This window comes from Pantherophis guttatus, chromosome 7, assembly GCF_059756535.1.
Source record: "Pantherophis guttatus breed Tessera chromosome 7, ASM5975653v1, whole genome shotgun sequence".
NCBI lineage: Eukaryota > Metazoa > Chordata > Lepidosauria > Squamata > Colubridae > Pantherophis > Pantherophis guttatus.
In genome coordinates, this window is record NC_142069.1 from 69,034,719 (window position 1) to 69,062,689 (window position 27,971).

Here is a 27,971-nt window from a genome sequence, read left to right on the forward strand (position 1 = left end):
TCTAAAAACATTTTCCTGTTTATTTATTTGTAAAATTCGATTAATAAATTTATTTATATACATTCATGTACTGCAAAACCATAATGTTACAGCACTGTGTACAAAATTATTCCATGATTCAAATGCATTTTATAATGCTAAACAAATGTTATGAAATTTTAAATCTGCAGTCATACAATGCATGATAAAGCTGTTTGAAAAGAATACCATCAAGATTGTTTTGGAAATGTAACTATTTCACTGAACAAATTTTCTTTAACAGCATGCAAACTATATTTCAATTTACACAAATACCCTAAATTGCTTTTGGGAGGATTCTTGTTCCTCAGATATAGGAACGTTGGAAGAGGTCAAAGAGATGAAATGGCGGGACTCATTCTAAACCTGCTGATTGGATAATGAAAGGAATGATTGCTCACTAAGAGAAAAGAGTTATACTTAACTTGATCAACTTGAGTAATATAAAGAAAGCCAAGATATAAAAACACTACATGTTTTATCTGGATCAGCTAACATGGATCTGAAACCCTAAGGGTAATCTTTTAATCTACAACCTATTCTGACAGGATAACAAATTAAAGACCATCAAGCCATTATTTTAATTCAGGGGCATGAGGACATTAGTGGTATTAGAATCTTTAAACTATAGTTTAATTCCAAAACCAGGTTCAAGGGAAAAAAAAGTATTAGGATAATCAGAGTAGTATGAATTCTCTTAGCATTGCATAGTGAAATCTTAATTCTGAAAAGTAAGCAGGAAAAGTGCCTTAGGGTTGTAATTTATTAAGCAAGTAAAAATTAAATTTTTTGTTAAAAATGAGCTTATTTTTACGATACAGAACAAACACATACTCAAAAGAGTTTGGAGAGACTTTTGAAAATTTGACTTGAATTTTCACGGTTTTAAAAAATAAAGTATTTAATTCTAAAAATATAGTTTAATATATTATTATAACATTATTTTATTTGATATTTACTTTCTTTTCTAAGATTGGCAGAGAATAAATACCAAGAAAACCAATTTTTCATTGTTTCATCTTTACAAAGTGTGGTGCAAAATTCCAGAGTTATTATTTTATACATTAAAGCAGACTCACGTATATAATAAAAGATGGAATATTACAAAGAATTGGAAATATATTTCATAAGTGACTTACTGACAAAGCAGTCTATTAAGCCTACCGGCTGCCCTTCCTCCGCTTATTTTAGTAATGTTTGTGAGGAATTCGCACAGGCTCTAGTGAGAAAATAGGGGGCTGCTCCCAACAGTGCCTGTGAATTGTGCTTTGTGCCTGCACACGCGTACGCATGTGTGTGAGGTTGCTTTCTCCCACAACAGTCTGTTAACATGTTTGAAAATTTACAAGATTTGCTCTTTCATGCTCTATAGGGAAAACCTGATGCTACAAAGCGTGTTAAAGGAGTCAATTATTTTGCTCCCTTAAATAAAGAATCTCAGACGGATTCTTATATTCTTTTATTGTCTATGGCAGCCTTAAAAAAATTAGGCATAATTAAAGGTGAGTTAAAGCTCAGTAGAAATGTAAAGAGTATCAGCAAATCTGAGCACTGCTCAGCTTTTGAATTTCTTTCTTTCTACCTTTCTTTCTACTTCTCAGTTCTTTTAAATGGTTTTCTATGGCAGGAACATTTTTCTTAATTAGTCACAGCTAATTAGTGTTCTGGCATAGACAAGTAATCAGAAATGTCAGAGCTACAAGGCTACATCTCCCTAATCCTTTGATAATAATTTAGCCTCCTGGGAGGGCCTCAAGCTGCGGTAAGTAGTAGTTGACAATAAGGCAAAATTAGGTGGGCAGCAGACCATTAGGACAGAAAAATAAAAAGCACTACCAAATCCTGCTGAGCACCATCAGGCAACTAACTGCATTGCCAGATGAGGTGCCTGTTTAAGCCTGTGTTGTTAATTAGCTGATTCTACCAGACCTGCCACATATGTCCAGGTGCATCAGGAAAAAACCCCCAAGAAATTTATTTTTGGGGTTGTGCCAAGTGACAGTTATGTTCCTATCCAGTTTCTGGAAACCTGATAGCAGAAGTCCACATATTTCCTGAAGATTATTTTGATTTATCAAAGAAATAAGCAGCTCAACACGCTACAATGCATTATCTTGTGGAGTTTCTCTGGGAATTAGGTACGCTTCACTCAGATTTCTTAGACCTCCATTCCCATGCAGATTTTGGATGCGAGAAGAGGACTTTTGAACAGCTTCCCACCCAATTTTAACTTGCAGGTGTTGTCCTGGCATATAATTGACATCAAAAGAAGAACGTTTTTGTCAAAACTCACACCTACAAATGATAATTTAACACAGAAAATGATGATGAACTGAAACTAATTTGACAGACTGTAATCTGAGAATAAGCGATTTTGAACACTGAGATTTACATTTTTAGAGAGAAAAAACAACTAACTCTCCAAATCTTTTCAGTATTGAATTGTTTGTAAGACATACTTCAAACTGATCAATAAAAAAGTCAACTGACAGCAGCTATTCTTCTATCATTCAACAAATGCCCCCCAAAGGCATACACATACTTTGTTAGTTGTTTTCAATATAATGATCAAAATTTTAGCACTGAATATTTAAAATCATTCTTCAGTTCAACATAGTATGATTAGTAACTTTGGATTAGTAATTTAAGATTTAATAGGATTTTTGAAGACAGGATACTATTGAAAAGTAATACAAATTTTAACATTCATAGCTGAGAATTAATATTGCAGACTCTGTAACAATAAAACAAAGCTCTGAAAAATGAAATTATTTTCACTAGGAAGTCTCATGAATAAAGCCTTTAACTTGAAAACAATATTGAAGGATTTAAATATGATTTTAAAATGTGCAAAAATGGCACAGTATATGAATTTGTTGCTTTAATCTAAAAAAAAAGTAATTCCAAATGTTTCTAAGCCACAATGCAGTCCTACATACACTTCTATTTGAAATATGAATTTGTTATATAACTTGATGGTAATATGTTAACAGTCTTTTTTTCATTTTCAGAGTCCAGATCAATTAAAAGCAAGTATTTCAAATGAGAAGCTAATGTATTGGGGGACCAGTAGGTGTCCTACTTTTCAGAAGACTATTTGAAAGGCCTCTAATATAAAAACTTAACAAATAAGAGCAAATGTCTTGAGTTACCCACCAAGAGTAAACTGAGATGGCAAGCAAGGACATTCGTGGGAAGAGAAGATTATAGCACTGTGTTGCATTTTTTAAAGTGCACACTAATGTGCAGAACTGAAGTGTTTTGGGTACTAGAATAGAATAACAGAGTTGGAAGGGACCTTGGAGATCTTCTAGTCCAACCCCCTGCTTAGGCAGGAAAATCCTACACCACTTCAGACAAATGGTTATCTAATCTCTTTTTAAAAACTTCCACTGTTGGAGCATTCACAACTTCTGGAGGCAAGTTGTTCCACTGATTAATTGTTTTAATTGTCAGGAAATTTCTCCTTAGTTCTAAGTTGCTTCTCTCCTTGATTAGTTTCCACCCATTGCTTTCACCCATTACTATTCCTACTGTGATTGTAAACCCAATCACTAAGAAATACTCCTTCATCTCATCCTTACTATCTAAATTGTACATTATTATTATTTTCTAGCTGGAAGTTACATTTTAAATGAGGACTGGAGGAAGTATATCCCAAGATGCTAATATATCACTGGAATGGCAGGGAAAGCATTTTCAGGCTGATATGGGGAATTTTAAAATGCATAACAAGGCCTTAAGGCTTCCCAAGGTATTAGAGGCCACTTTTTAATTCCCTTCTGCCTAAAGAGAATTTAGTCCAGTTGAGGGAACTTTGGATCAAGGTTGTTTTTTACTAACCTCCAAACATTAGGAAAAAAATGTACTATCCCACATCTGTATGGTTGCTTCCAGGATTTATTGATGGAGTTGCACAGTACTCTGTGAAAAACCAGTTGTTCTTGGAAAGCTAATTGTAGTCCATAGATGACCAGCTCTGAGCTAATTTTTTAAAAGAAGTGTTTCTCTTTTTCCCTACAGATTAATCTAATTTTTTCCAGATACTGCCTTGTTCATGGACTTTTTAAAAACTCTACAAAAAACATTGTCTTTAACTTTGAACTCTTCCCTGCCAGAAAAGTTCCGGGGAAAAAACAGCTCAAGGGAGAAAAAAGCTTGCACAATACCCTTTGATTGGTACTGCCAGGAGATCTCCATCTGGGAGCGTACCTAATGACTGCTTTCACACTTGTGTAACCTCAATGCTAGATTAATGCATTTCCTCTAGGTAGGGATGCTTAATCAGTACTCAAGAGTTGATGATGCAGGAAGGTCAGTGAGAGTTGCCATTCTATGAAAGTCCTTCCAAACATTAAACAGTAGGCTGGTGTTATCTAGGAAATCCTTAAGAATACAGTCCTAGGTTTACAGAATTATTTCCTATTGCTCCACGATAATTACTGCTGCTAAAACAGAACATTCTACTGAGTTTACTATTCATGCTTTAAGCTTGAAAATAAAGGCACTGAGAAAATATCTTGACTATGGAGTTTCTCTAGTGTAGTATTCCAGAAGTAATACACTTTTAGGAAAGTATCTATTGAATTTTGGATTCTGTAGTTAAATGCCAAATTTGCATCATCTATGGATACATACAGTATGGGAACATTTTGAGTGATGTAGACAGTGGTGGGATTCAATTTTTTTAACAACAGGTTCTGTGGGCGTGGCTTAGTTGGGGGTGTGGCTTGGCAATCATGTGACTGGGCGTGGCTAGCTGGTCACGTGACTGTGTAGGCGTGGGTAGCTCGTCATGTGACCGGGTGGGCGTGGCTATGTGCATAGGGACTACTCAGAGGGCTGAAAAAAGTGATTTCTGACAGGTCCTCGCACTTTTGACCGGTCTTCGCACTTATGACTGGTCATCATTTATGCCCATTGTAGCATTCTTAACAACCATGTCACTCATTTCACAACTGCTTCTCTTCACCATGGTGACAAGATAGGGCAAAAACGTAAAATGTGAGGACAGTCGTAAGTTCGAGGACTGGTCAAAAGTGCGAGGACCAGTCAAAAATAACTTTTTCAGCCCTCTGAGTAGTCCATATGCATAAAAGGATACAGCAATAGAGAGGGATGAAGGAAGGGAAGGGAAATTAGAGTAGGAGGGAGGGTAAGAGAGGGAGGAAGAGAGGAGGAGAAGGAGAAAGGAAGAGGAAGTAGGGAGGAGAAGAAGAGGGGGAGGAAGAGAAAGTAAGAAGGAAAGAAAAGAGAGAGGTGGTAGATTTGAGGAGAAAGATTGCTGTACAATAAAAAAGATGAAAGGGAAGAAAGCCAACCCCAAACAAATATAAAGATATTAAGATAAAGAATGAATTGTTAAACTTTGAAGAATAAAAGAGAACAAATATGAATAAATAACAATAATTAGAAACACACATACAAACATACAATGTATTTTCTTTGAACAGAGTATTTGGCCGGTTCACAAATTTAAACAGTGTTTAGTCATTTCAATTAAATTTATAATTTCTATATTTCCTTTTTGCCATATTTATGCCTCATCTATTTTTGTAAAAAAACAATATTATTTTTTTTTAATTTTAATTTTTATTTATATGCCGCCCTTCTCCGGAGACTCGGGGTGGCTTACAATGCGTTAAGCAATAGCCTTCATACTTTTGTATATATTTATACAAAGTCAGCTTATTGCCCCCACAAACTGGGTCCTCATTTAACCTACCTTAGAAAGGATGGAAGGCTGAGTCAACCTTGAGCCTGGTAAGATTTGAACCTGAAGAAATTGCAGGCAGCTGTGTTAATTACAGGGTGCATTAAACCACTGTACTACCAAGGCTCTATATTACCTTCATCCTCATCTCTAATCTTAATCAAATTCAATTTTTCCCTTCTATTCTATATTATACCCCTTCCCATTGTCATCTATTTTTATATCCATCCTCACATTGGTTAATTATGTAATATTAGTTGTTTAATATAAATTCAACATTTTAATATAAATCAATTAGTTATATAACTACCTTTTTTGTATATTAATCAATATGAACATGAATATTCCAATTATTTCCATGCAATCCAATTTCTTACAAATCAATTAATTATATTTACCAATAATAATAAACCAAATAATTTCCCCCATATATTCCTCCAAACCACAACTTAACCATTTCTGCTTTCAATTAATAGTATCTCAATTATTACAATTCCCTAGTTAAATAGAGCTTTTTTTCTTTTGTGTTTTAAAATCCTGAACTCTCCTCTTTTTCCCTAAATTTCCCATTGTTTGCACCTACCTTTTTTGGTGAGGAAAAAGAAAAGAATTCTGCCTGCCTAATTTTCCAACCTTGCAGCAACAGCAAAGCAGTTTCAGTTTCGTTTCTCAGCATAGCTAGGGGAAAAAAAGTCAGCACTCTTTGCAAGGAAGCAGAAGAGCCCTGAGCAAAACAGCTGAGACAAATCAGCTGAGAGCCGGGAGGCCAATTAGCCTATGCTGAAACTCCGTGGGCCAATAAAATTACAAAAAAAACACCGAACCCTTTGTTAAATTGCTGGCTCCCCCGCCCCTCGCCCACCACTATTTATTGGCAATAAATAGTGGTGGGGAGGGCGGGGCAAGCCAGTAATTTAACAAAGGGTTCGGCTGCACCACTGGCTCTAGGGCGGCCCTTTGAAGCCCCACGGCAAGAATTTGAAGGTTTTTTTTCCTCTAGCCATCGGAGGCAGCAATAGATTGGGAGTGGGCGGGGTAAGCGAACGGCCGGCGATCCAACAGAGCAGAGAGTGAGGGTGAGTGAAGGCGTGGAAGCTGCTTTCTCCATCCTGCTCTCTTGCGTCCGGAGCCGGTGGGGAACCACGTGGTAGCCCACGTGGATCCCAGCCAGCGGAACTCAGGCTAGGGAAGGGGTGGGCAATTGTGGCTCTTTTACAACCTGTGGCCTTCAACTCCCAGAATTCCTGAGACAGCCAAGCTGTCTGGAAGTTGAAGTCCACAGGTTGTAAAAGAGCCACAATTGCCTACTCCTGGCTAGGGTAGGCTGGGGCCGCGCGGGTGGGAGGCGAGGGGCGGGCGAGCCAGCAATTTAACAAAGGGTTCGGCCGAACCCCCTAGAACCCCCAGAATCCCACCACTGGATGTAGCTATATGGTACATCAAGCATTAAAAAAAAACATTTTGCTTGAAGAAGTATACAACTGTAGGGAATTGACCCATGCTAGCAGACTAATTTGTTTTGTCCTAGAATATGGTGTTTTATCGTTTTAATTAATGATAGTAAAGTTGTACCTGCAAATTTATTTTCCCCCCAAATCACATTGCCTCTCAACATACCTGACTTAGAACACTTTTCAGTAACATATTCCAGGAGTACATTATCCTACTGCAAGAGGCAGAAGAGGTGCAGAATTTAGGCAGTCCAGAATGGACATACAGGCTCAGTGCCAGAACCTGTCTGCTGTATCTCAGAAAGAATAGGAACATCTGCCCTTGGAAGTGGGGCAGATGCAAGCACCTTGATGCTGTCTAGTTAGATAATGATGATAAGTAGGTAAGATGTACTGCTGACACGTAAAGGCTTTGGAAGGAGATCCCAGTCCCTTGTTCTACATATAGTCTGGTCCGATGCCATCACTTGAGAAAAACTTGTATTCAAAAAGAATAGAAGCAAATGCATTATCTCTCAAATTTGCTTGTAACTCCCACTATGAGAACCCCTACTTTAATTGACAAAGTGGTTGAAGCATCTTCCACCACAGGAAATATGGAAGTCCAAACTTTAGACAAAGAAGAAACGGAATGGTTTTGTGCCTAAAACAGAGGGAAAGGCTATTTTCTTCTTCCAAAACATAACCTTGCCTTTCTTCTGTCTATTCTTTCCTGCAGTAGTTACAGTAATTGGATAGTCTCCCTAGCCAGCTTGAAACCTTTACTACTTCTGTGTCATAGGCATTTCTCACTGCACATTTACCTTTTACTGCTATCCCTTAAACCAATGATGGTTAACCTTTTTGGTACCGAGTGCCCAAATCATGCGCACACATGTGTGAATGCACACATGCGTGCCCAAACCCCTAAATGCAATGTGAGCGGCCCCCCGTGCATGCACCCTACCCCATGCATGTGCCCCACCCCCATGCATATGCATGTGTTTCCCCGCACATGTGCCCCAGCACCCCACCCCCCCCCGTTTTGGCTTCCAGGTTGGTGCAAGAGGCTTGCACCTGGAAAGCCTCCTGCACCAACCTGGAAGCCAAAATGGGGCTTGGGGGCACCGCGTGAGGTCCCCCGTGCCCCATTTTAGGCCTGGAAAGCCTCCTGCACTAACCTGCACCCCCCCTGCATGTGCGGCAGAGACCCAAAGACCAGCTGGTCGGCGGGAGGCGCGCGCGCATGCGTGTTGAAGCTGGGCTGGGGCAACAGCTGGTGTGCCCGCAGAGAGGGCTCTGCATGCCACTTGTGGCATGTGTGCCATAGGTTCGCCATCACGGCCTTAAGCTTTTAATTTCACTGTAACTTACATATGCCCTGCCTCAGTTTCCTTGGAAGGTATTGGACTATCCAATCATTGCCAAAGAAGTCCTGTCCCATGGATTCCTCATCATTTTGGTGACCAGTTGTGATCTGATCACAAAAATTATCCTTGAAAGTTAAATATTCTAATTATTTGTTGTATTCTGCTACTGTCTTCCTCAGGATAGAATTTGTTTATTATTATTTTTTTTAATTTGATTTATATGCCACCCTTCTCTGGAGACTCAGGGCAGCTTACAATGCGCTAAGCAATAGCCTTCATCCTTTTGTATATTTATACAAAGTCAGCTTATTGCCCCCACAACTGGGTCCTCAATTTACCTAACTTAGAAAGGATGGAAGGCTGAGTCAACCTTGAGCCTGGCGAGATTCGAACCTGCAGTAACTGCAGGCAGCTGGTCTTAATAACAGGGTGCTTTAGACCACTGTACTACCAAGGCTCTTTTGCATCTCTCTCTCCTCCCCACCTTTCAATCTGACACAGTTGCTGCCTCACTGTTATCCACATTGTTTTGGGGTTTTCAAAAAAACATATTAGTAACTGGGAAACTGCATTGAGCATTTTGTAGAGTATTAGGTGGAATGTATACGGAGATGCTCAATCATCCAGGTCATGGCTATTGCAAAGGGCTTTTCCAAAAGGAAACTAGACTTTGTTTGTTTGTTTTTTCTTTGAAACTGTTTCACTTCTCATCCAAGAAGCTTCTTCAGTTCTGATTAGTTGGACTGTGATGGTTAAACCTCTTCTATTACATATTTCAATTACATAATTTCAAATTAGTCCAATCTGTTTTTGGATGTTGGCTTCTCTGGATCCTGACCAGAGCTCCATTTAAATCCATTCATTTTAAACTCAGTTTATGGTTCTGAGTTTAGCTTGGATAATTCTAGAACGCTCATATGACATACTTCATCTGAATCTGGATACATTTTAATCCATGCAATGTTAAAAATAAACCATATTTCAAAGACTGAAATGTGGTCTATTTTCACTATTTGTATTACAAGGAAACCACCAGAAATTAATTATTTATGATAATGTAACACTTAGCTCACTGCAAAATGTAAATATTTTGTAAAACAAACAAACAAACAAAAAAGTAAAAATACAGAAATAAAATAAAAGAAATTATGACAAAAAGAAAAAAAGGGTGAAGAAGCATTCTGAAGTAAAATAGAAGTGGGAGCATATGTGTTACACACAAAAGCAAATTTACACACACTTACCCAATAAATCATCACTAGCCAATTTCTGATAGATACCCAGAAGCTCAAAGTTGATACCAATTGCAAAGAATGGTAGACTATATGGTTTCACTTTGATTCAGTACAATTTCACTATATTTTTAACAGGGTTGTTTACTTATAATTGCTTAACAATAAATTGCAGCTTTATTGCATACTGATTCTAGCAGCCTAACAAGTAAAAGGCACAATCTATTTTAGACTTTTGCTATTAGATTGCCTTAGGCATAATAATTGATCAAATTTGCATTCATGCAGTTTTTACCTGCTGAATGCTTCATCTTCTTGATAATTCTTCATATATTTAATAATGACTATCATAACTCTTTAATTATCTCTAAGCTCTGGATATATAAATTAAATACAAAGTGATGGACCTCAAGGATGCTAACAAATTGGGGGGGGGGAATACCCTAAAAGAAATATGCCATTCAAGACTACACAGCCCACTCTGTAATAAGTAACATTCTCAGCTTGAAACTCTGCTTCCTTTTCAAAACATTGTTCTCCCTATTTATTGTACAAATGACAATATGTCAGATTGATATGTAACCTGAAGAAATGCTCAGAAGCATTATTATTTCAGGAAAAAAGCATGGATCAGAAAGCATGTTTTCCACAGAAGTAATATTTTTAATGAGCAATATTCACCTCTGACATATGACCAGGTTAACACCAGCTAATTTTATTTTTTTTAAAGTCAGATACTTTAGCATCTCATTTAATAAGCTTAAAGCCAATTAAAAATCCATCAGAACAGATATAATTTAGTGCATTATAAACATTTCCAACAGAAATGTGAATGCATGCTTACTCATCTATTGAAAGCGATTTCTAAAAGAGCCCTAACCAAAAATCACTTAGTACAAAAGAATATGAGACTAAGTTGCAGTTATGGTCTTAATTTAGAAATAGATGAAGAACAGATGTAGATAATATTAGGAATTATATGCCAATGATAGCAATGTTTATTAATTAAAACTGTTAAACCTCTCTTCATCTCTGGAGATATTAGGGCAGTCTAGAAATATAATTATAATATAAAACTCTAAACCCTGTATTATGAGAGGCAAAAACAACTAATTAATACAGTTTGACAACCACAATGTTTAGAGTTAGCTCATGAACACCACTACTAATTCCAGTCCAATATCCATGATGTGAAGGACTTCAGTGCTGGATACCAGAATTGACACCAAAATATCAAGAGTATTTTTTAAAGGGAAGAAGCTACAGCTGATATTTGGATCCAAATTAGTAGATCTTGAAAAGCAAGAAGTAATAACTTGAACTGGATGTAAAAGCAAATGTATTCTTACAGAAATTGGCCCACATGCATATATGTTTCAAGTTTGTAAGGTCTTAGTAAACCAGGTAGTTGGACACAGAGGTATTAATTAAAGACAAAAGGAGACTGTGGAACAATAATTTCAATCTCATTTAATCTCAGAAAACATAAATAAGGTAAAGTTTAGAATCAATGGAATAGTCCCCACATTACTGGGAAACTGAAGTGCATGCAAAAATTTGTAAAAAATTATTTAAGTGTCTCAGGGAAGACCATCTCAAAGCCCCCCCACCCAGCCCCAACTCTGTAGAAAATGGCCATAGACATTTTAAAATTTGTTTTTAACTGAAGAAAGACTCTTTAAACCCATTCAATCATAATCAAGGAAACTATGTCCGAACTACCTTCAAACCACTTCCTTATTGTATTTGAGTTGGGAACTATTCACATGTTAGTATTTACAGAACAAAAAAAAAGCAATCTTTGTATTTATCTATTCATACATTTTAAAAATCTCCTTAAATAAACAATACACCTGTTATATGAGAGAAATGTAGAAAAGAATGTTAGTGGAGCACTCAGTAATTCAGACTTGATCAGATTAGTCACATGCACTAAACTTTTCAAAAATAAACTTTTGAAACAATATGGAAAATATGTTGAAACAATATTAAAATATGACTAGATAAAACTTCTCTGTCTTTAGTTTGAAAGACTGAAAGCTATTTTTAGAAGTTTCTTCTCACATGAAATATAATGGTTTAAACAATTTAAGGATAACAGGTGTGACTTAGTTCTAAAACACTGATGAACCATTATTTTAAAATACTGTAATTTATTTTCGTTCAATCAACCCCTACAGCATGAATTATTTTTCAGACTCTGACAAAAAAAGTTTTTCATGTTTTTATTTCAATGTATCAGAATGTGAGTTTCCTCTTTCATTTTCATGCATGATTAAAAAAATGGCCTTTTAATGCTTAAGAATGAAAAAAATACTACTAACTCGTCAATAAGAGCTCCCAACTCCCAATCCATTCACTCCTTGGCACAGAACAATGATGAAGGAAGCCATTATCTAATGGAATGAAAGCAGCATAAAGTCTACTGTCCCATGGCTAATGATAGTCTGGTTGCTTAACCATGACAGCCCTAGAATTTTCAGGGTTTTACATTCAGATTTGGAACCGTTGATGCCGGCCAGGCAAAAATCACTCTCGGATAGTGTGACTCAACACAAAGATTATAGGGTGATGTCTTAATCTCTTCTCTCACCATTCACGTAGTTATCAGCCTCATTTCTACAACATGGAGTGGCTATGGTTTTTCACAACAGTATGTGAATTGATTAGGGTTAGACTACTTCAATTGACAGAAACTTCTGTTTGTGGTAGTTCATTCATACATGCTACTTTTTGTAATCTTGCTTGACTTCTTCCCTAAAAAAAGCTCATTTATATAAGCTATTTGATTTAGCACTACAGTGATTCTACCTTAAAACTGCTGAACATTTATATATGAATCAGTTCATTGCACCCGGACACTGACAGAAAGTGTGTGGACAGATTGTTTTAATCTAGGATCGGATATATATTAAAAATTAGAATGGAATGAAACACAATTTTAGAGCCACTGGAAGATTTAGCAAAGGAGCTAATCTTTACCCATGTCTTGCCTAGCAAAGCTGAGTTGAGAACATTTCTACACAATCTGTTCATGGGTATACCACAAGTGAGCAAATATATAATTTGCATCAAACCTGTATTTAAGCAAATAAGTCTGTAATTATAGGTTGTTTGAGTTTCATTGATCTAATTCTTTGCACTGAATAGCTCAATTACTATTTATTTACATAAGTCATTTAAGTAATTCTATACAGCACATATTTTGATACTGTAGTTGCAGGTGCAATCTGAGTGCATAAAATCCAAAATCTCTAAATGTACATCTTTATTTGGACTTCCCAAAATGGTTGAATTTTCCAGGTGACATGAGTAAAAAAACCAGAGGATTGGCAATTTTGAGGGTGAAATTGTTAAGTATGGTAGCTTATTTTTCTCTTTCATGGATTTTTAGAATTTTGCTAAGGAGCTTAAAAACAACCTAGAAAATGAAATTAATCACAGTGCTGGAAATATTCCTAAAGCCAATTTATCAAATCTTGTACTGTACCAGAATATGTAAAATCAAAATAAATGAACAGTAATTTGCCATAGGTCTCTGTCATAAGGAGATATAAAATTAAGCTATTGTTTAAACCCAGATAGCTTTAGTGTTTATACAATTATTCTTGATCAACAACTCACTTAGTGCCACTGGACTGCGTCTGACTAGATCCAGATTAAGACTTTCCTGAGTTTTGCTATACTAAAGGGACTTACATTGCATAAATTCTAAAGCAATTTTTTTCATTTGCTCATAACTTTTCCAGAAAAGGATAGGAAAGCAGTGAGCTGAAGTTCCCTGAGTCTTGATCCTAAAACAGAGTTCAGAGTTCAGAATGATATATGAAAAGAGCCAGTAATTTATGTTGCACAAGTGTTGTTATGTTGCACAAGTATTTGTTGCCTGACTTTATAGAAATCCTCTTGTAAATAATCAAAAGGTGAAATTTGAATTTAGTCTTGAAACAGCCAATTGAATTCTCTATCTATCTATCTATCTATCTATCTATCTATCTATCTATCTATCTATCATCTATCTATCTATCTATCTATCTATCTATCTATCTATCTATTTGTCAACAAGTACAAGGAAACAAGTAACAGTATAGACATAGACATGGACACATGAAATTTTTTTGGCACAAATAAAAGGAAATAAATAAGCAAAACATAGCCATAAACACATAAAATGAGTACATATAAATGGGAACAGTAGGACAGGAATAGTAGGCACGCTGGTGCGCTTATGCACGTCCCCTTAGGGACCTCTTAAAAAACATGAAAGGTCCATGGCAGACAGTTTAAGATAAAAAGTATGGGGATTAGAGAGACTAACAACAGGATCAGGTAGAGTGTTCCAAATTCTATTGCAGAAGTCATATTTCCTACAATCAAAAGTAGAACGAATTACATTGAATTTTAATCTATTTTATTGCAGTTGAAATTAAAGTACTCATTTACAGGTGGGAGGTTTTGATAAATAATCTTATGAACTAAGCTTAGGTCGTAATGTAGATGGCATAGTTCAAGGCTATCGAGGCCTAGAATTTCAAGCCTCGTGATATAGGGAATTTTATTTTGAGCAGAGGATTTGACTACTCTTCTAGTAAAATATCTCTGGACCCTCTCTAATGTATTGATGTCTGAAATACAGTGAGGATTCCAGGCAGGTGAGTAGTATTCAAGTATAGGTCTGGCAAAAGTCTTGTATGCTCTAGTTTGAAGTATAGTGTTACCAGAGAGAAAAGTTCGTAAAATAAGATTGACAACTCTTAATGCCTTTTTTGCAATGATGTGAAGCATATGAAGCAGACACCTGAATATAATTTCAGAAGTGACAAGGTTGGGGAATAGCAATAATACTTTCAACTCTAGTAACAATTGTAATGACTCTAACACAATTATGGTTTAAAAACTAGGGAGTGCAGTAAGACTACAAGTAATGCCATGATAGATAAGAGTAGAGGCACTATTCAGATATTCCATTTACTTATACTTTGCTAATTTATAGGACTAATTAACAAAAAAATACTGTACAGTACTATAAATTACCATAGGCACAACAAAATAAAAGTAGCCTAACTGTCCATCTGTAGTTTTGAATTTAAAAAATCCTGTAAAAGCATTGAATCTCTCCAAATGCTCCCTATTGCCAGAAGAGTGAATAGGGATTGTTACCCATAAATTTTAAACATTTAAAAAACAGCATAGCAAGCTGTGGCAAATAGAAAAAAACACCTTCGAAGTGGACCATATGCTTATCTATCCACAAAAACTAATGCAAAGTTAGAAATATGGCTCTTAATACTTTGTAAAAATGCCAGCTGAATGAATGAATTTTCTCCCCTTGCAAGAAATCAAAGCTCTTGCGAAATAAATATATAAATAATTTTTCACACATAGTAACACTTAGCTTATTATACCAGATGATACTTTTCTTCTAGAACTGCTTGCAAATGTCTGTAAAAGAGGGAGCTTGAACAAGGTTTATTTCAATCAGCCAAGATAAGAAACAACAAACACTGACATGACATATCCATGGCAGAGAAACTTGTGTGGTGAGACCTTGCACAACTGACATGAGTGAAGTGTCACAGCAAGGGCTGTGAATTGCTGTTATGAAAACATTTGCAGAAAACTTGCATAATTAAATGAAACTGCTAGAAAAGCTTTCTGAAATGCCATGGAGATTGAATGTAAATAAATACCTTCCATGACAAATAAAGTATTCAGAATCTGTACTGAATTCAGCTGCGGAAAACTGCAGAAAGTAGGTTTCACAAGGAAAATAAAAGCAGCCGATTATGAGAGTTAGATAGCGCAAAGATAAACAACAGGCTAGCAAATCTGGCCATTGCAAGAAAACGGCACACATAAGAACATTTTACTGATTGTATTTTTATTGAATTTATTGTATCAACAACTGAAATAAAGTTCCATTCTGGCCCTTTTGGGCAAAAGAGAGAATGGGCAGACTATAACAGACTGGGAAAGAGAAAGTACGGTAGACCCAAATGGTTGGAATAGAATAGTGCTATTGAGACACAGCAGTCACTAGAATTCTCTGACAATAATTTTCTAACATCTTTTATAAATTATGCATGAGAAATTCCATAATTCTGCAAGCTTATCTAATTGGTTTTTAGTTCTGTCTGTTGTGTGAAGCCTGACACTAATATCTGCAACACTATAATCTCTCTCTCACATATCAAAAGTATTCTACAAGGAGATCAGACCACGTTGTTTAGTAGCCAAAAGAATGCAAAAGGAAAATAAAGGATCTATAGCCATTAAGGTTGGAAATAATCAAAACTGGTACTATTGCTGAAAATTTCTCCTGTTTTGTTTTTGGAATTCTCATTTGATTTGATGGGGAAAAATTACTATTATTCCTACCCTACCTCTTCAGAGAAGGAAAAAAAAAACCTTGAGGAACCACAATAATTTTTCTGTTTTGAAGTTTTTGTAATTTTGAGATTGCCAAAAGTAAACACGTGGACAGCTTGCCTTTATACTGAAATAATGTAATATGAACTGCTGGGTTATGTTATTGAATACATGATTATAGAGCAGATGTATATCCGGAAAGGATCCATCTGTTTAAATCCAATCTAAACATATAAAGGAGGTTTACCATTTTCTTGTACATGAATATGGCATTTCTCTTATGCTGCTTAACAATTTAATTTCTTCTCACAGTACATGCAATAGAAAATGACAATCTTTGTCAAGAGATCAACTCCTTCCCAACTCTCCTAAGATGAGGAGAAAAAAACAATGCTATAGTATTTCAGCTGTGTGAAGTACCTGAGATTGGAACCTTTTCCTCTGAAAGAAGATAGTTTTGCTATATTAGTATCAAAGGAAACACAATAGCATTATGAAAAAAAAAATGGTAGAATTATGAGTGTGGTAGGGATGAAGAAATAATCAAGGATGAAAAGATCTGACCTCTATACAGCTGAAGAGATATTTCAGCTACTATGGAGATTATGGTCTCTGTACTTACCTCATAAATGCCCATTAGATATGGTGAACTGGCTACTTAATAGTAGGATAAAACTACAGCTGAAGCAGAATTGACTTGCATCTCAGCGATGCATTGTGTGAAAATAAATCCAAGAGACTTTACAAATCATAAGCTTTCTAGCACTTCATTTTTTAAAAAAGGCAATGAAAGAATGGTAATATTTTTCAGTAATTTCATTTCTCAGAAAAAGTATTCTTGAAATCCAAAATTATGTAGTGGTTTGTAAACATTGTGATTCCTAAACTATGAAAATAAGCAATAGAAGGCAGGTGTTCATAATATTTAACTCTATGAAGTACTATTTCTCATTGAGACAGTTACTTACATCAAATAATTTTTCTATGTACATTTCTTCATTGACTTTATCTCGAAGTATATCTTGATTTTGACGAACAAACATAATATAAGTATCTGCAAGATCCATCCCTGGTTTCTGTTTTAGTAAGAAAAAGAAAAAAAAGATGAGAGGTATAAGCTACAATTTGCAGTGTTATTTTTATCATATACATGTCTGCATGTGTATACATATACATGATAAAATGTATATGTGCGTACATATACACGATAAAATAAAAACCTGCATGCATATGCACATTACTTGTCTTATAAAAAATTCATATAAGATTTAAGGGCAATTCAGATTAATTAATATGGAGCCCAATATCTTTTAATAGGAAACTGATTCTGCCCTATTTTAAAATTCCAGGAAATTTTTGAAATATATTCAAGAATGTATGTTTCAAGCAGCACTGATTTATGTTTATGTATATGTGTATGTATCTATGAATATGTATATATGTATATATGCATATGCATATATCCAAGTGCTTATCTGGGTATATTTTGTAAGTGTAGACACACAGAGGCAATAATGTGAAGCAAAGAAATCCAGCACACAATAATGGGAGAAAAATGAATGTGGATTATGAATTAACAGGCTTCAATAAACAGCATGAGGAAATACATGCGTAGTACTATGAATAAATATTTAAAAAATATATATTTACTCATCCATACATACACAGTTGTGGTCTGCAGTCTGGATGTATAGTAGTATAGCATGGATATGAAAACAAAAGATGGATACATTATAGATCAAGAAAACATACTATTTTTGACTAAATTCCTCCTGTCTTGTCATATGTCATGTCAGTTCATGGAATCATATCTACTTTAATCATATCAAGTCATGACACAGTTTGTAGGAGAACAAATGCTAACAACACTCTTAAATGATTATTCTTTACACCTGGTTACTGATTATAATAAAGATTATCAATTAATCATTACTTCAATAGCCCAATCTGAAACATTTCTTAGGCTCTGACAAATGTAGAATAGCAATTATTCAAACTTTAAAAAAGGAATAAAGAAAATATAAAGAGACATAAGACTTTCTGCATTTGGCCCCAATCCTGAAAATGTTCCCGAAACTCAAGTGGAATATGCTATTATTTGTTGTATTTGTTTTACTGTAGTTTTAATAATGTACTAATTGTTATTTTAATAGTAGTAAACTACCAAGAATTCAGAAAAAATGAAGTGGTGGATAAACTGCATAAATAAATAAAAAATAAATATTTATTCATAAAATATCTGAAACTAAAAAGAAAAAAGATACATTGATAAATATAATAATATAAATCATTTGGCATCTTGGAAATTTCAAAGAAAATAATATTAGAATGCAAATCTGACATATAATGTTTGTAATCAGCTGTGTTATTTCCACAAATATATCTAAATAATTAATTAATCTTCCTCTAAGAATCCTAAAAAACAATCTATCATTCTCTGATATTTTGATACCAATATTTTTTGTAAAGTTGAATAGCTTTTTATTTTATTCAATACACAAAGCATTTTTATTTTTTAAGTGGGATTCAGATTTATAGAGGGAAATTCATCACAATGGATTTAGAGTTTTTAAAAGGGTCTTTATAGTGCAAAATGTAGCATGCACTATACAGAATAATTGTGTTTACATTAAAAAATTACCCAACCATTCTCTGCTCTGGTTATTAGACAATATACACCATAGAATGACACAATCTGTCATAAGGTGATCATGTTTTTAGCTTTCCTAATCACTACAGAGTAGGCTGGGATGTTGTCAGTTTTGCCTTCACCATCTGCCTTCTAATTCTTCCCCCCAACTTAATAAATACATACTCCTCATGCTGTTCTTTTGTGATAAGCAATGTAATGCAGAGTGCAGAAAAGGAGTAAACCACCTCACGGTTGGATTATTGCAACACGCTCTACATGGGGCTACTCTTGAAAAGTGTTCGGAGACTACAGTTGGTCCAGAATGCAGCCGCGCGAGTTATAGTGGGTGCGCCTAGATACACCCACATTACACCAATTCTCCGCGAGCTGCACTGGCTTCCTATTGGTCTTCGGGTGAAATTCAAGGTGTTGGTCATTACCTTTAAAGCCCTATATGGCTCAGGGCCAGGCTATCTTCGAGACCGCCTTCTACCACATAGCTCCCAGCAAACGGTAAGATCCCACAGAGTCGGTCTCCTCCGGGTCCCATCAGCTAAACAATGTCGGCTGGTGGACCCGCGGGGGAGGGCCTTCTCTGTGGCTGCCCCGGCTCTCTGGAACCAATTACCTCCTGAGGTCCAGACCGCCCTCACCCTATTGGCCTTCTGCAAAGCGGTGAAGACCTGGCTCTTCTGGCAGGCCTCTAACCGTTGATCTCGTTATAATGATCTTGCAAGATCATTATAACGCCACGAATTGGAGTGCATGTGTTTTAACTTTTTTAAAGTTTTTAATGTTTTAATGTTTTTCTTTTTAACATTTTTATGGGATTGTTTGCATTTTTTTATTCTTTGTTGTAAGCCACACAGAGTCCCTTGGGAGTTGGGCGGCATAGAAATGTGACAAAATAAATAAATAAAATAATATAATCTGATAAACCATAGCAATGAAGATCAGAAAACATTAGAAAAAACAAAGAAAAAATTAGCCAAACCTAGTCTACAACACCATCGTTCGTTAAACTTAATCCATAGCTTTCTTCCTTGCAACCAATCATTGCTTCCACCATAACCATAGAAAAACCACTCTGAGAAGATGTTTCAGGCATGGAAGCTCACCTATCATGTAGACCCTAAACTGTACAAAGATTCCTGATATTTTAGAGGGTGAAAATGATGATGAGAAAGTTTGAAAAGAGACATGGGCTAATAGGTGGTTTTTAAGCTGCTATTTGGGAGCTTTGTCAGAATGTTTGAAAGTACAGTTTCATCAGAGGTGGAGCCTAACAGTACATCTGTGTTGGACGACAGATTTAAAGACTTTCAGAAAGAGGCATGTAGCTAAAAGGTCTCAGAGAGAACAGCAAGAACAGAAGAGAGCAACTGTTAACTCCCTGTCTCTCTACACTTTATACAGTTAACTAAGTAGAAAACCGAACATATAAGGGAGGAATCACAAAAAAGAGTCAAGAAGCTTGTTTAGCTAGCTAAAAGTGAAGACAATTTTCCTGTGTAAGATTGGAGATAATAACTGTTAATAAAATAAGTCCCTTTTTAACAAAGTGAGAAATCAAAAGAATTTGCAGAGAAGCAGTAAAACAATACCCTGATATTTAAGAAAAGTAGAATCCTTAAAATATCAGAAGAGCAACTTCGGAATAATTTTGCTTATAATATAAACTCATTACAAATAATCTTATGCAATTCTTGAACAACCCGTTTAGTTTATAAATAGCTTGCTAAAAAAGTGGTTCCCCATCAGCTGTTATCTATGATTTATCAACTTTGTTCCCATCCTGAAAACATTTGAACTATGACAACTGCTTCACATTTTTTTTAAGTTCTCACTTGTCTCTTTTTGAAGATCTCATCAATTCTACCCAACAACTTTTACAATCTTCCTTTTGACCCATTCACTCTTCCTTCATATACTTGTTTTGCAATTCATCCTCATTTCATTCTCTCTACATGACAAAACCTCTTTAATGTACTTCTTTCATACTTATAACTCACTTTTGCATTTTTTTCATGTTCATACAGCTCTCATCTGATCTTGATCCTATCTTTTCTTAATACGTATACTTTTAAAGTACTCCATTCCCACACCATTCAATTTACATTTGATTTTCCTAACGTACCCAATTCTTATTATTTTCATATAATAATAGGCAGAAACAAAATCCTATATGGAGCTCTTCTTTCACCTTTTATTCCAAGCAACATTTCTATCAGCATTTGGCCTTCTTAGTAGTTGTTCATCCATCTCGCCACCTTTAGTAAACATCTTACTAGGAAACAGAAATTCACTTATTTACCTGATCTAGTTTTTTGCCACTGTGTTTTACCTGCAATCATTCATTTTTATTTTTTTAGTCAAACACAACTATTTTGGCCTCTGATATTTTAATCTTTAGACTGATCTTTGTTGCAACATACAATCTGTCTAATGTGGTTTTTGTATGCGCTCACTAAGCATGGTTGTTTATTTGCAGACATTTCATTACCCAGTTTGAGTAATTCACTAACCAACGTTGCAATTGTTGTTACCTAGTTCGATAATGAAATGTCTGTAAGTAACAACCAAGCTCAGAAAGCACCAAGAACTCCAACAGTTCAACCCTGAGCAACAGGCATTCCATTCTATTGGAATCTGTTTAATGATTACAGTTTTGCAAATCATTTGAAATCCCGTTGTCATTGTCCACACACAAGTGTATCTTCAGCCATGTCCCAGCTACTACACTTCTATCATAATCAGAAGTGTTCCTTATTTATTTATATTTAAGTAACATTAAACAATCAAGGGGACAGATATCATACATTCTTACTCTGACAGAGTAAAACAAGGTGCTTCAGAGTGGGTGTGGGCATGCTGTCACTGGCTCCTTCACTCTAATGTGTATTTTTGTGTGACTGAGCAGTTAGCATAGGAGCTCAGAAAAACATACACTTTCTTTAAGGAAGCACCATCAGATAACTCATCAGTGTTATACTTACTCCAAAACATAACCATTATTTTTGCTTTGGATCCCATTGTAACATATTAATAGTTCAATTTCATTATCATTCAATACAAATCTTCAATTTATTCCTTTCAGTATTCCCTCATGTCTGATTCATTCAGCTTTTACTTTTGATTCCATTCATTCTGCTGGAAACTCCTTGTTTAGCACTTTCAATCCACTTCCAAGTTATTTTTGGAACATTTGTTTTCTTACATGCATTTTTTCTCATCTACAGGTTCTTTCCCCAAGGTTCATATTGTAGTTCCCATTAATATAACTCCTTATATTATAGTGGTATTCTTGACATATTCTTTTCACACTTCCATAACTATATCTTCAAGCAGTTTCCATATCCTCTTTCCTTCCCATTCATCCTGTTGTGAGATTAATTATTCTTCTACAGAAAGCAAAGGTAGGATGAAGTATAACAATTAAATTGAATATTGTTCCTCTTTCACTCCTGCCTTGCTAGTTTGTCACTGGCAGAGCGCAAAATTCATTGGAATGAGTGGAACATTCTGACTTAGCAAACTGATTTTTCTCTTTGTGGGAATCAGGAGCATTAGGCATTCTCTTTTTAAGTACATTTCAGCACCAGAAGTGTGCATTACATTATAATTATCTGAGGAAGGACAATACCATTTTCGCACTCTGTCCCAGATAGTTAAGTTAAAGGTTAAGATGTAATGTTGCAATATTGCTCCCTACTAGAAGCATTTGTGAATTAATGTTATGCTGAAAAATAATTTTCACAACAAATCACAACTTACTGTCTTCATGGAAATCTGTTTTCAAGTTTTTAAAACATCCTGAAAATAGTCAATTCTTGAGGGAAAAATTCCCATTAGCAGTTTTTCCTCCTTTTTCTTGGAGCTGTTTACCTAATTTGTGACATATGGGAATTTCACACCTAGTGAATATATTTTCATGTAGCTTGTGGCATGAGACTCTAATTATTAGGAGAATATACACAAGTAAGATAGATGCAACAGCTGGTGACATTTACCAATTAGAATTACAGTTCTGTAAAACACTTTATACTTTTTCCTCCCTGCCCTGTATACAGAGTAATTATCTCTGATAAATTTGTTGAAAAAAGATAATTTTTCTTTTAAATAGTTTTAGTTGCTATATATACACGTCTGACTATACACAACTAATGCTTCAAAGAATTTACAATGGCAAAGCCTCTAGTTAAAGCTAATGAAATTATATTACCTAATTAAGATGTACAAAAAAATTAATGAACAACTACTTAAAATAAGTAAAAATATATCATGTTAATTTAAAATAGTTAGAGCATGCAATGTAAATCCTAATAAGCTGTTTTAACCAGTCTAACAAACAATAGTCCTGCGTTGCCTATCAATTTAGTTGGTTGTCGCAGAAGAGAGGTCAATTTCATGGCCTCTGAATTGTGAATGCTGCAGTGTTTGATCCTCTCCTACCTGGTTTTCAACATCTGAAGTCTAGTCAAATGAAGAGAAGGACTAGGGTTGACATGATAGCAGTCTTTCAATATTTGAGGGGCTGTCACAAAGAACAAGAAGGCAACCTATTCTCCAAAGTATGAGGGCAAGACAAGAAGAAAGATGAAAGAGAGATCCAACCCAGAACGTAGGAGAAATTTCTTGACAGTGAGAACAATTAATCAGTGGAATGACTTGCCTTCATAAATTGTGGGTGTTCCATCACTGGAGATTTTTAAGAAGAAATTGAACAGTCATTTTTTGGAATGGTAGAGGGTCTCCTGCTTCAGCAGGTGGTTGGACTAGAAGACTTTCCAGGTCCCTTCCAAATGTTATTCTATATTCTAGAGGACTGATGATGCTCAATTATACATTACCAGAGAAGATTGCTCTTGCAATGTAGTTAAAGTCTGATCCCAATATCTGGAAGATGTCAAGGTCTGGATGGAAGGAAACAGGTTCAAGTTGAATCCAATCAAGACCAAGTTGCTGCTAATAGATATGGGTTCCCTTTTGATTCTGGTCCTGGGTTTTTGGTGTTCTCTGCACATGGTTCTTTTCTTGCAGTTGTTTTCCTTCCAGTCCAGGTAACATCATCAGTGAATGGTAGAGTGAAATTTGTTGGATTTTTACTCATAAAAGATTGCCCTGTTAGTTTTGGTTGGATTATAGTTTCTTCTTTGATAGTTCCTTGATTACTATATTGTTTCTTTTCAGATTGTATACCTGATGCTAATTTCTGTTTATACCGGAAGTTGCTGGGAGAGTATGTCTCTGGGCTTTTATTTCTTTCCTTGCTTACTGTATATATTTTAAATGGAATTCTGATTATTTTTTTTTCTATATGTATCAACTGATGATTTGGCAGAATGCTGAGTTTCCAGGAATTCACTAGCATTTTTTAATTTGTCTCAATTTAAAATAGTAACAGTTTCTAAATTGAAATTGTGGTCTATATGTTGAGTTTAAGGAATTTTCATTATGTTTTTTGATTGTCAGATAATCACAGACATGTTCTGCCAATTTTTCATCATAGTTGTTACATTTCTTTCATTGTAAATTGTAGAAGATGTCCAACATATGGGCTCCAGTTTAAGATTAGTTAAATATTTATTATGAATATTTTAATTATTTGTGTATTGTTGTATTATGGATATGTATAAGATTCTTTGTAAAATGCTGAGAATCAAACAATTGTGGTGCTTTAAAAAATCTAAAAGGAGGGAAATGAGTTATTTTACTGTAAAATAACATATTTTTAAACTACTGAGCAAAATATGGACAACAAAACTACGTGTATAGTTAGACTTTCAACATTCAAAAGTGCTATAGAATAACATTTTTAAGGAAGTGGTCTTACTGCATTCTAGTCTCCTGGACTTTGCCCCAATGCCTTGTCAGTGATCTTAGTCCTGAATGTCAGGTCAATCTGTAATATGGATTTCCTCATTCAGGATTAAACCTTGGATGAGAAGGCTACTGTGGCATGTTTCACTCGGATCTGGTTGGGCACATGTGGAACTCCTCTTGTCAATTGTCCAGTTGGTGAATCCAGAAAAAGAAACTCCTGGGATATTACTTTACCAAAAGAATAAACTCTACTGAATAAACCACATTGGCACAGAAGAAGCAAAACCAGCTCTGGATTTCCTGCTCAAAAGCAAGCATAGTTAATTCCTCTCTTCACTACGGGCCACCCACAGTCCATCCACCAATCATTTCTGCTCATTTTATTATGGGAATCTGTCGGCCATGCTGGGACATCTTCTCAGTGTGTTCTTGAAATGGAAGTAATGTCTCATGGGAACCAACGGGTGCTTGAAAGCCATTCCTCCTACCTTTGCATTCCATTCCACCCACCCTCCCTTTTCTTTGTCAAGCTAAAAGCAAAGCAGAATGTAGGTGAAAGTGCAAGTCAGTCTCGACATGCTGACCCCCGCAGAAGAAGGGTGAACTTAAAACAACAACAAATATACATATTATTACTTACAATTCAACTACTGCTACATTTCCTATTGCAGCCAATGAGGGTACCTAGTGTGAAACTTTTTTACTAACCTTGTTGCCCTAATATCTGGAGCAGCCACCCACTCAATGTCTGCTAATGGGTAGCCTTTCCATAGTACTAGGTATTGTAATTTTCCCTTGTAATATCTGGAGATGAGAATCTTTTTGATCTCATTGTGCTCCTCTCCATTAATAGGATAGAAGGAGGTGGTGGTTTCTTTTTGGCAATTTCAGCTCCACTGTCAGTGGATTCACAACTAGGACGAGATGGAAAGGTCCTATGTATTTGGGACTTAACTTTTTGCAAGGCTGCCTCAGGTTGAGTTACTTGGTGGACAAATACACCTTATCCCCCACTCTAAGTTCCATTTGGAGGACCCTTTTCCAATCCGCTTGCCTTTTTTGGGCTTTCCCTAGGTTTATTTAGTGCTTTACACATGGTGGGCCATGTGGCTTTTAGAGTATCCATCCAATGTGCTAATGACACTGAGGATGGAGCTTCCTGTGGGAGCTCCAGCATGGGCATGAACTTAGTTCTCGTGGCCACTTTGAAAGGGGTAAAACCTGTGCTGCTGTGCACCGAGTTGTTATATGCCATCTCTGCAAAAGGCAGGCATTCGGCACAATTAATCTGCTGATAATTTATATAACACAGGGGTCCTCAAACTATGGCCCGCGGGCCAGATATGGCCCACTGAAGCCATTAATCTGGCCCACAAGGGACCACAAGGCTGCTCCACTCACATTGCCCCATCTACCCGCCGGCCCCCACCCGCCTTCTGGAGACCAAAAATGGGACGTGAGGAGCAGGGGTGGGTTCTAAATTTTTTTACTACTGGTTCTGTAGGTGTAGCTTATTTTGTGGGCGTGGCTTGATGGTCATGTGACAATTATTATGAAAATAATTATTTAGGATTTAGCAGAGGTACTGGTCTACCAGGCTTTTAACTGCTTGCAGAGCTGTACTGGTCTACTCATTTGTTTTTGGAGGCACTGGTCTATCCATTTATTTTTGCAGGCACCGGTCTACCCATTTATTTTTGCAGGCACCGGTCTACTCATTTGTTTTCTTTTAACACTGATCAGCTGTAGGGTGGCCCTTTGAAGCCCACGGCAAGAGTTTAAACAGTTTTTTTCCCTCTAGCCGTTCAGCTGGCACTCAGGAGGCAGCAATAGATTGGGGATAGGCCCAAATAAAAGGTAAGAATAATGCAGTGGGGGCGGGGGGGGGGCAGAACCTGTTTTCCACCCTCAGGAGCATAAGAAATTGAAGTTTAATTTGTGTGTATTGTTTAATGGATTGCTAAATTGGCCACATCCACCCAATCACATGACCACCTAGCCACACTCACCCAGCCGGTCCAGCCCCCCAACAGTCTGAGGGACCGTGAATTAGCCCCTTTTAAAAAGTTTGAGGACCCCTGATATAATAGCCCAGGTATTAGTGTACTAATGAGTTGGTGTGTTCAGCAGCCCCATTAGTACTCGAATGGTAGGCGGAGCTAAGTCCTGGGAAGAGTCTATCATTTAAAAAAATTCCCACCAAAATTTTGCAGTGAATTGCACCCTCCCCCATCTGAGATAATGTCCGTGTAGTCTGTAGATGTGTTGCACAAATATCTTGGCTAGGACCCGGGCAGAAGAAATATTCGGACATGCCAGAAAGTGTGCTTGCTTCAAGAACAGATCAATGACAGTCCAAATTACTGTGTTTCCAGCACTCTCGGGCAACTCCACGATTAAATCCATGGCTATCTCCTCCCACATGTTAGCTGGGTTGGCTACCAACTGTTGCAAGCTGGTAGGCATTTCATGGAGGCACATACAGGACAACTGGCCACATAGGCTTCTGTGACTTTTTTCATCTTTGGCTACCAGAACTGTCCCTTCACCAGGTGAAGGGTCTTCACAAACCCAAAATGCCCAGCAGGTTTTGCATTGTGGCTTCTCTATCTGATGGCTAATTAGGCATTGAGTGCACTCTGAGTCTAGTAAGGATGTGAGGGCTCCCCTTACTCCCAAGGAGGGCACCAAAATCGCTACCTGGGTCATCATAGGGATGATTGTGCCACTTACCATCGGTCATCCTCCCCTTCGCCTTTGTCTCATAGAAGACCAAGCTGGGCTTGTGGGTTGGAATTCCCTACTCTTCTCTGGATTGGGGAGAGACCTCCACGGCCTGTTGAGCTGCCCACTCCTTCACCTTCACGGGTAGTTTTTTTCACCTTCAATTGGGCTGGGGCTTGTGGTGCAGATGCCAGCCATGGCACAAAGCAATCAGGCAGTTGGTGGCCTCCTACATCGGAAACATGCTGCCCAGCTCCAATGGGGTTTCTCCCCCGTGGCAGGGATGCATCACCTCTTCCTCCATGGGACACTGGGTGTATCTTGGGCATTTGGTGGGTTTGGTTTTCATGCACAGCTTGCTCCTGGTATTCCATCAAGTCAAGCTCCACATTTGTGGTTAATTGGTATCATGCTCCAAGGTCGCAGTTAGGGTAGGCAGTTGTGATATAGCTCCTTGTTCAGCCCCTCCTGGAATTGGTAGACCAGCATACGCTCGGGCCAATCTCTCAGGTGAGCTGCCAGGCTATGAAAATCTTGGACGTACTCAGCCCCCAGCCACTTGCCCTGCCATAGGGAGCAGATATGGGCATCTGCACATTGGGCTGCTGTCAGGTCTTTGAATCTGTCTTGCAATGCATGAAAACATCCAGGTCTTGTAGC

General features: G+C 36.7%; 1 protein-coding gene across 11 annotated transcripts in view; it reads right to left on the bottom strand.

Annotated features, from left to right (window-relative positions):
• The window catches only part of CADPS2 (calcium dependent secretion activator 2), a 370,960-nt gene that overhangs the window by 11,317 nt on the left and 331,672 nt on the right, over window positions 1–27,971 (bottom strand). For 4 of the 11 annotated variants that reach the window (XM_087874197.1, XM_060687132.2, XM_034431086.3 and 1 more), the window contains 2 exons: window positions 17,797–17,814; window positions 17,101–17,208 (listed from right to left, as the gene is read on the bottom strand). The exons of 3 other annotated variants lie outside the window; for them this stretch is intronic. In XM_087874197.1, the coding sequence (XP_087730323.1) occupies window positions 17,101–17,208; window positions 17,797–17,814 (126 nt within the window). The remainder of the gene's footprint in view (window positions 1–17,100; window positions 17,209–17,796; window positions 17,815–27,971) is intronic. 4 more of the 11 variants (XM_034431095.3, XM_034431093.3, XM_034431089.3 and 1 more) reach the window with 1 other exon arrangement.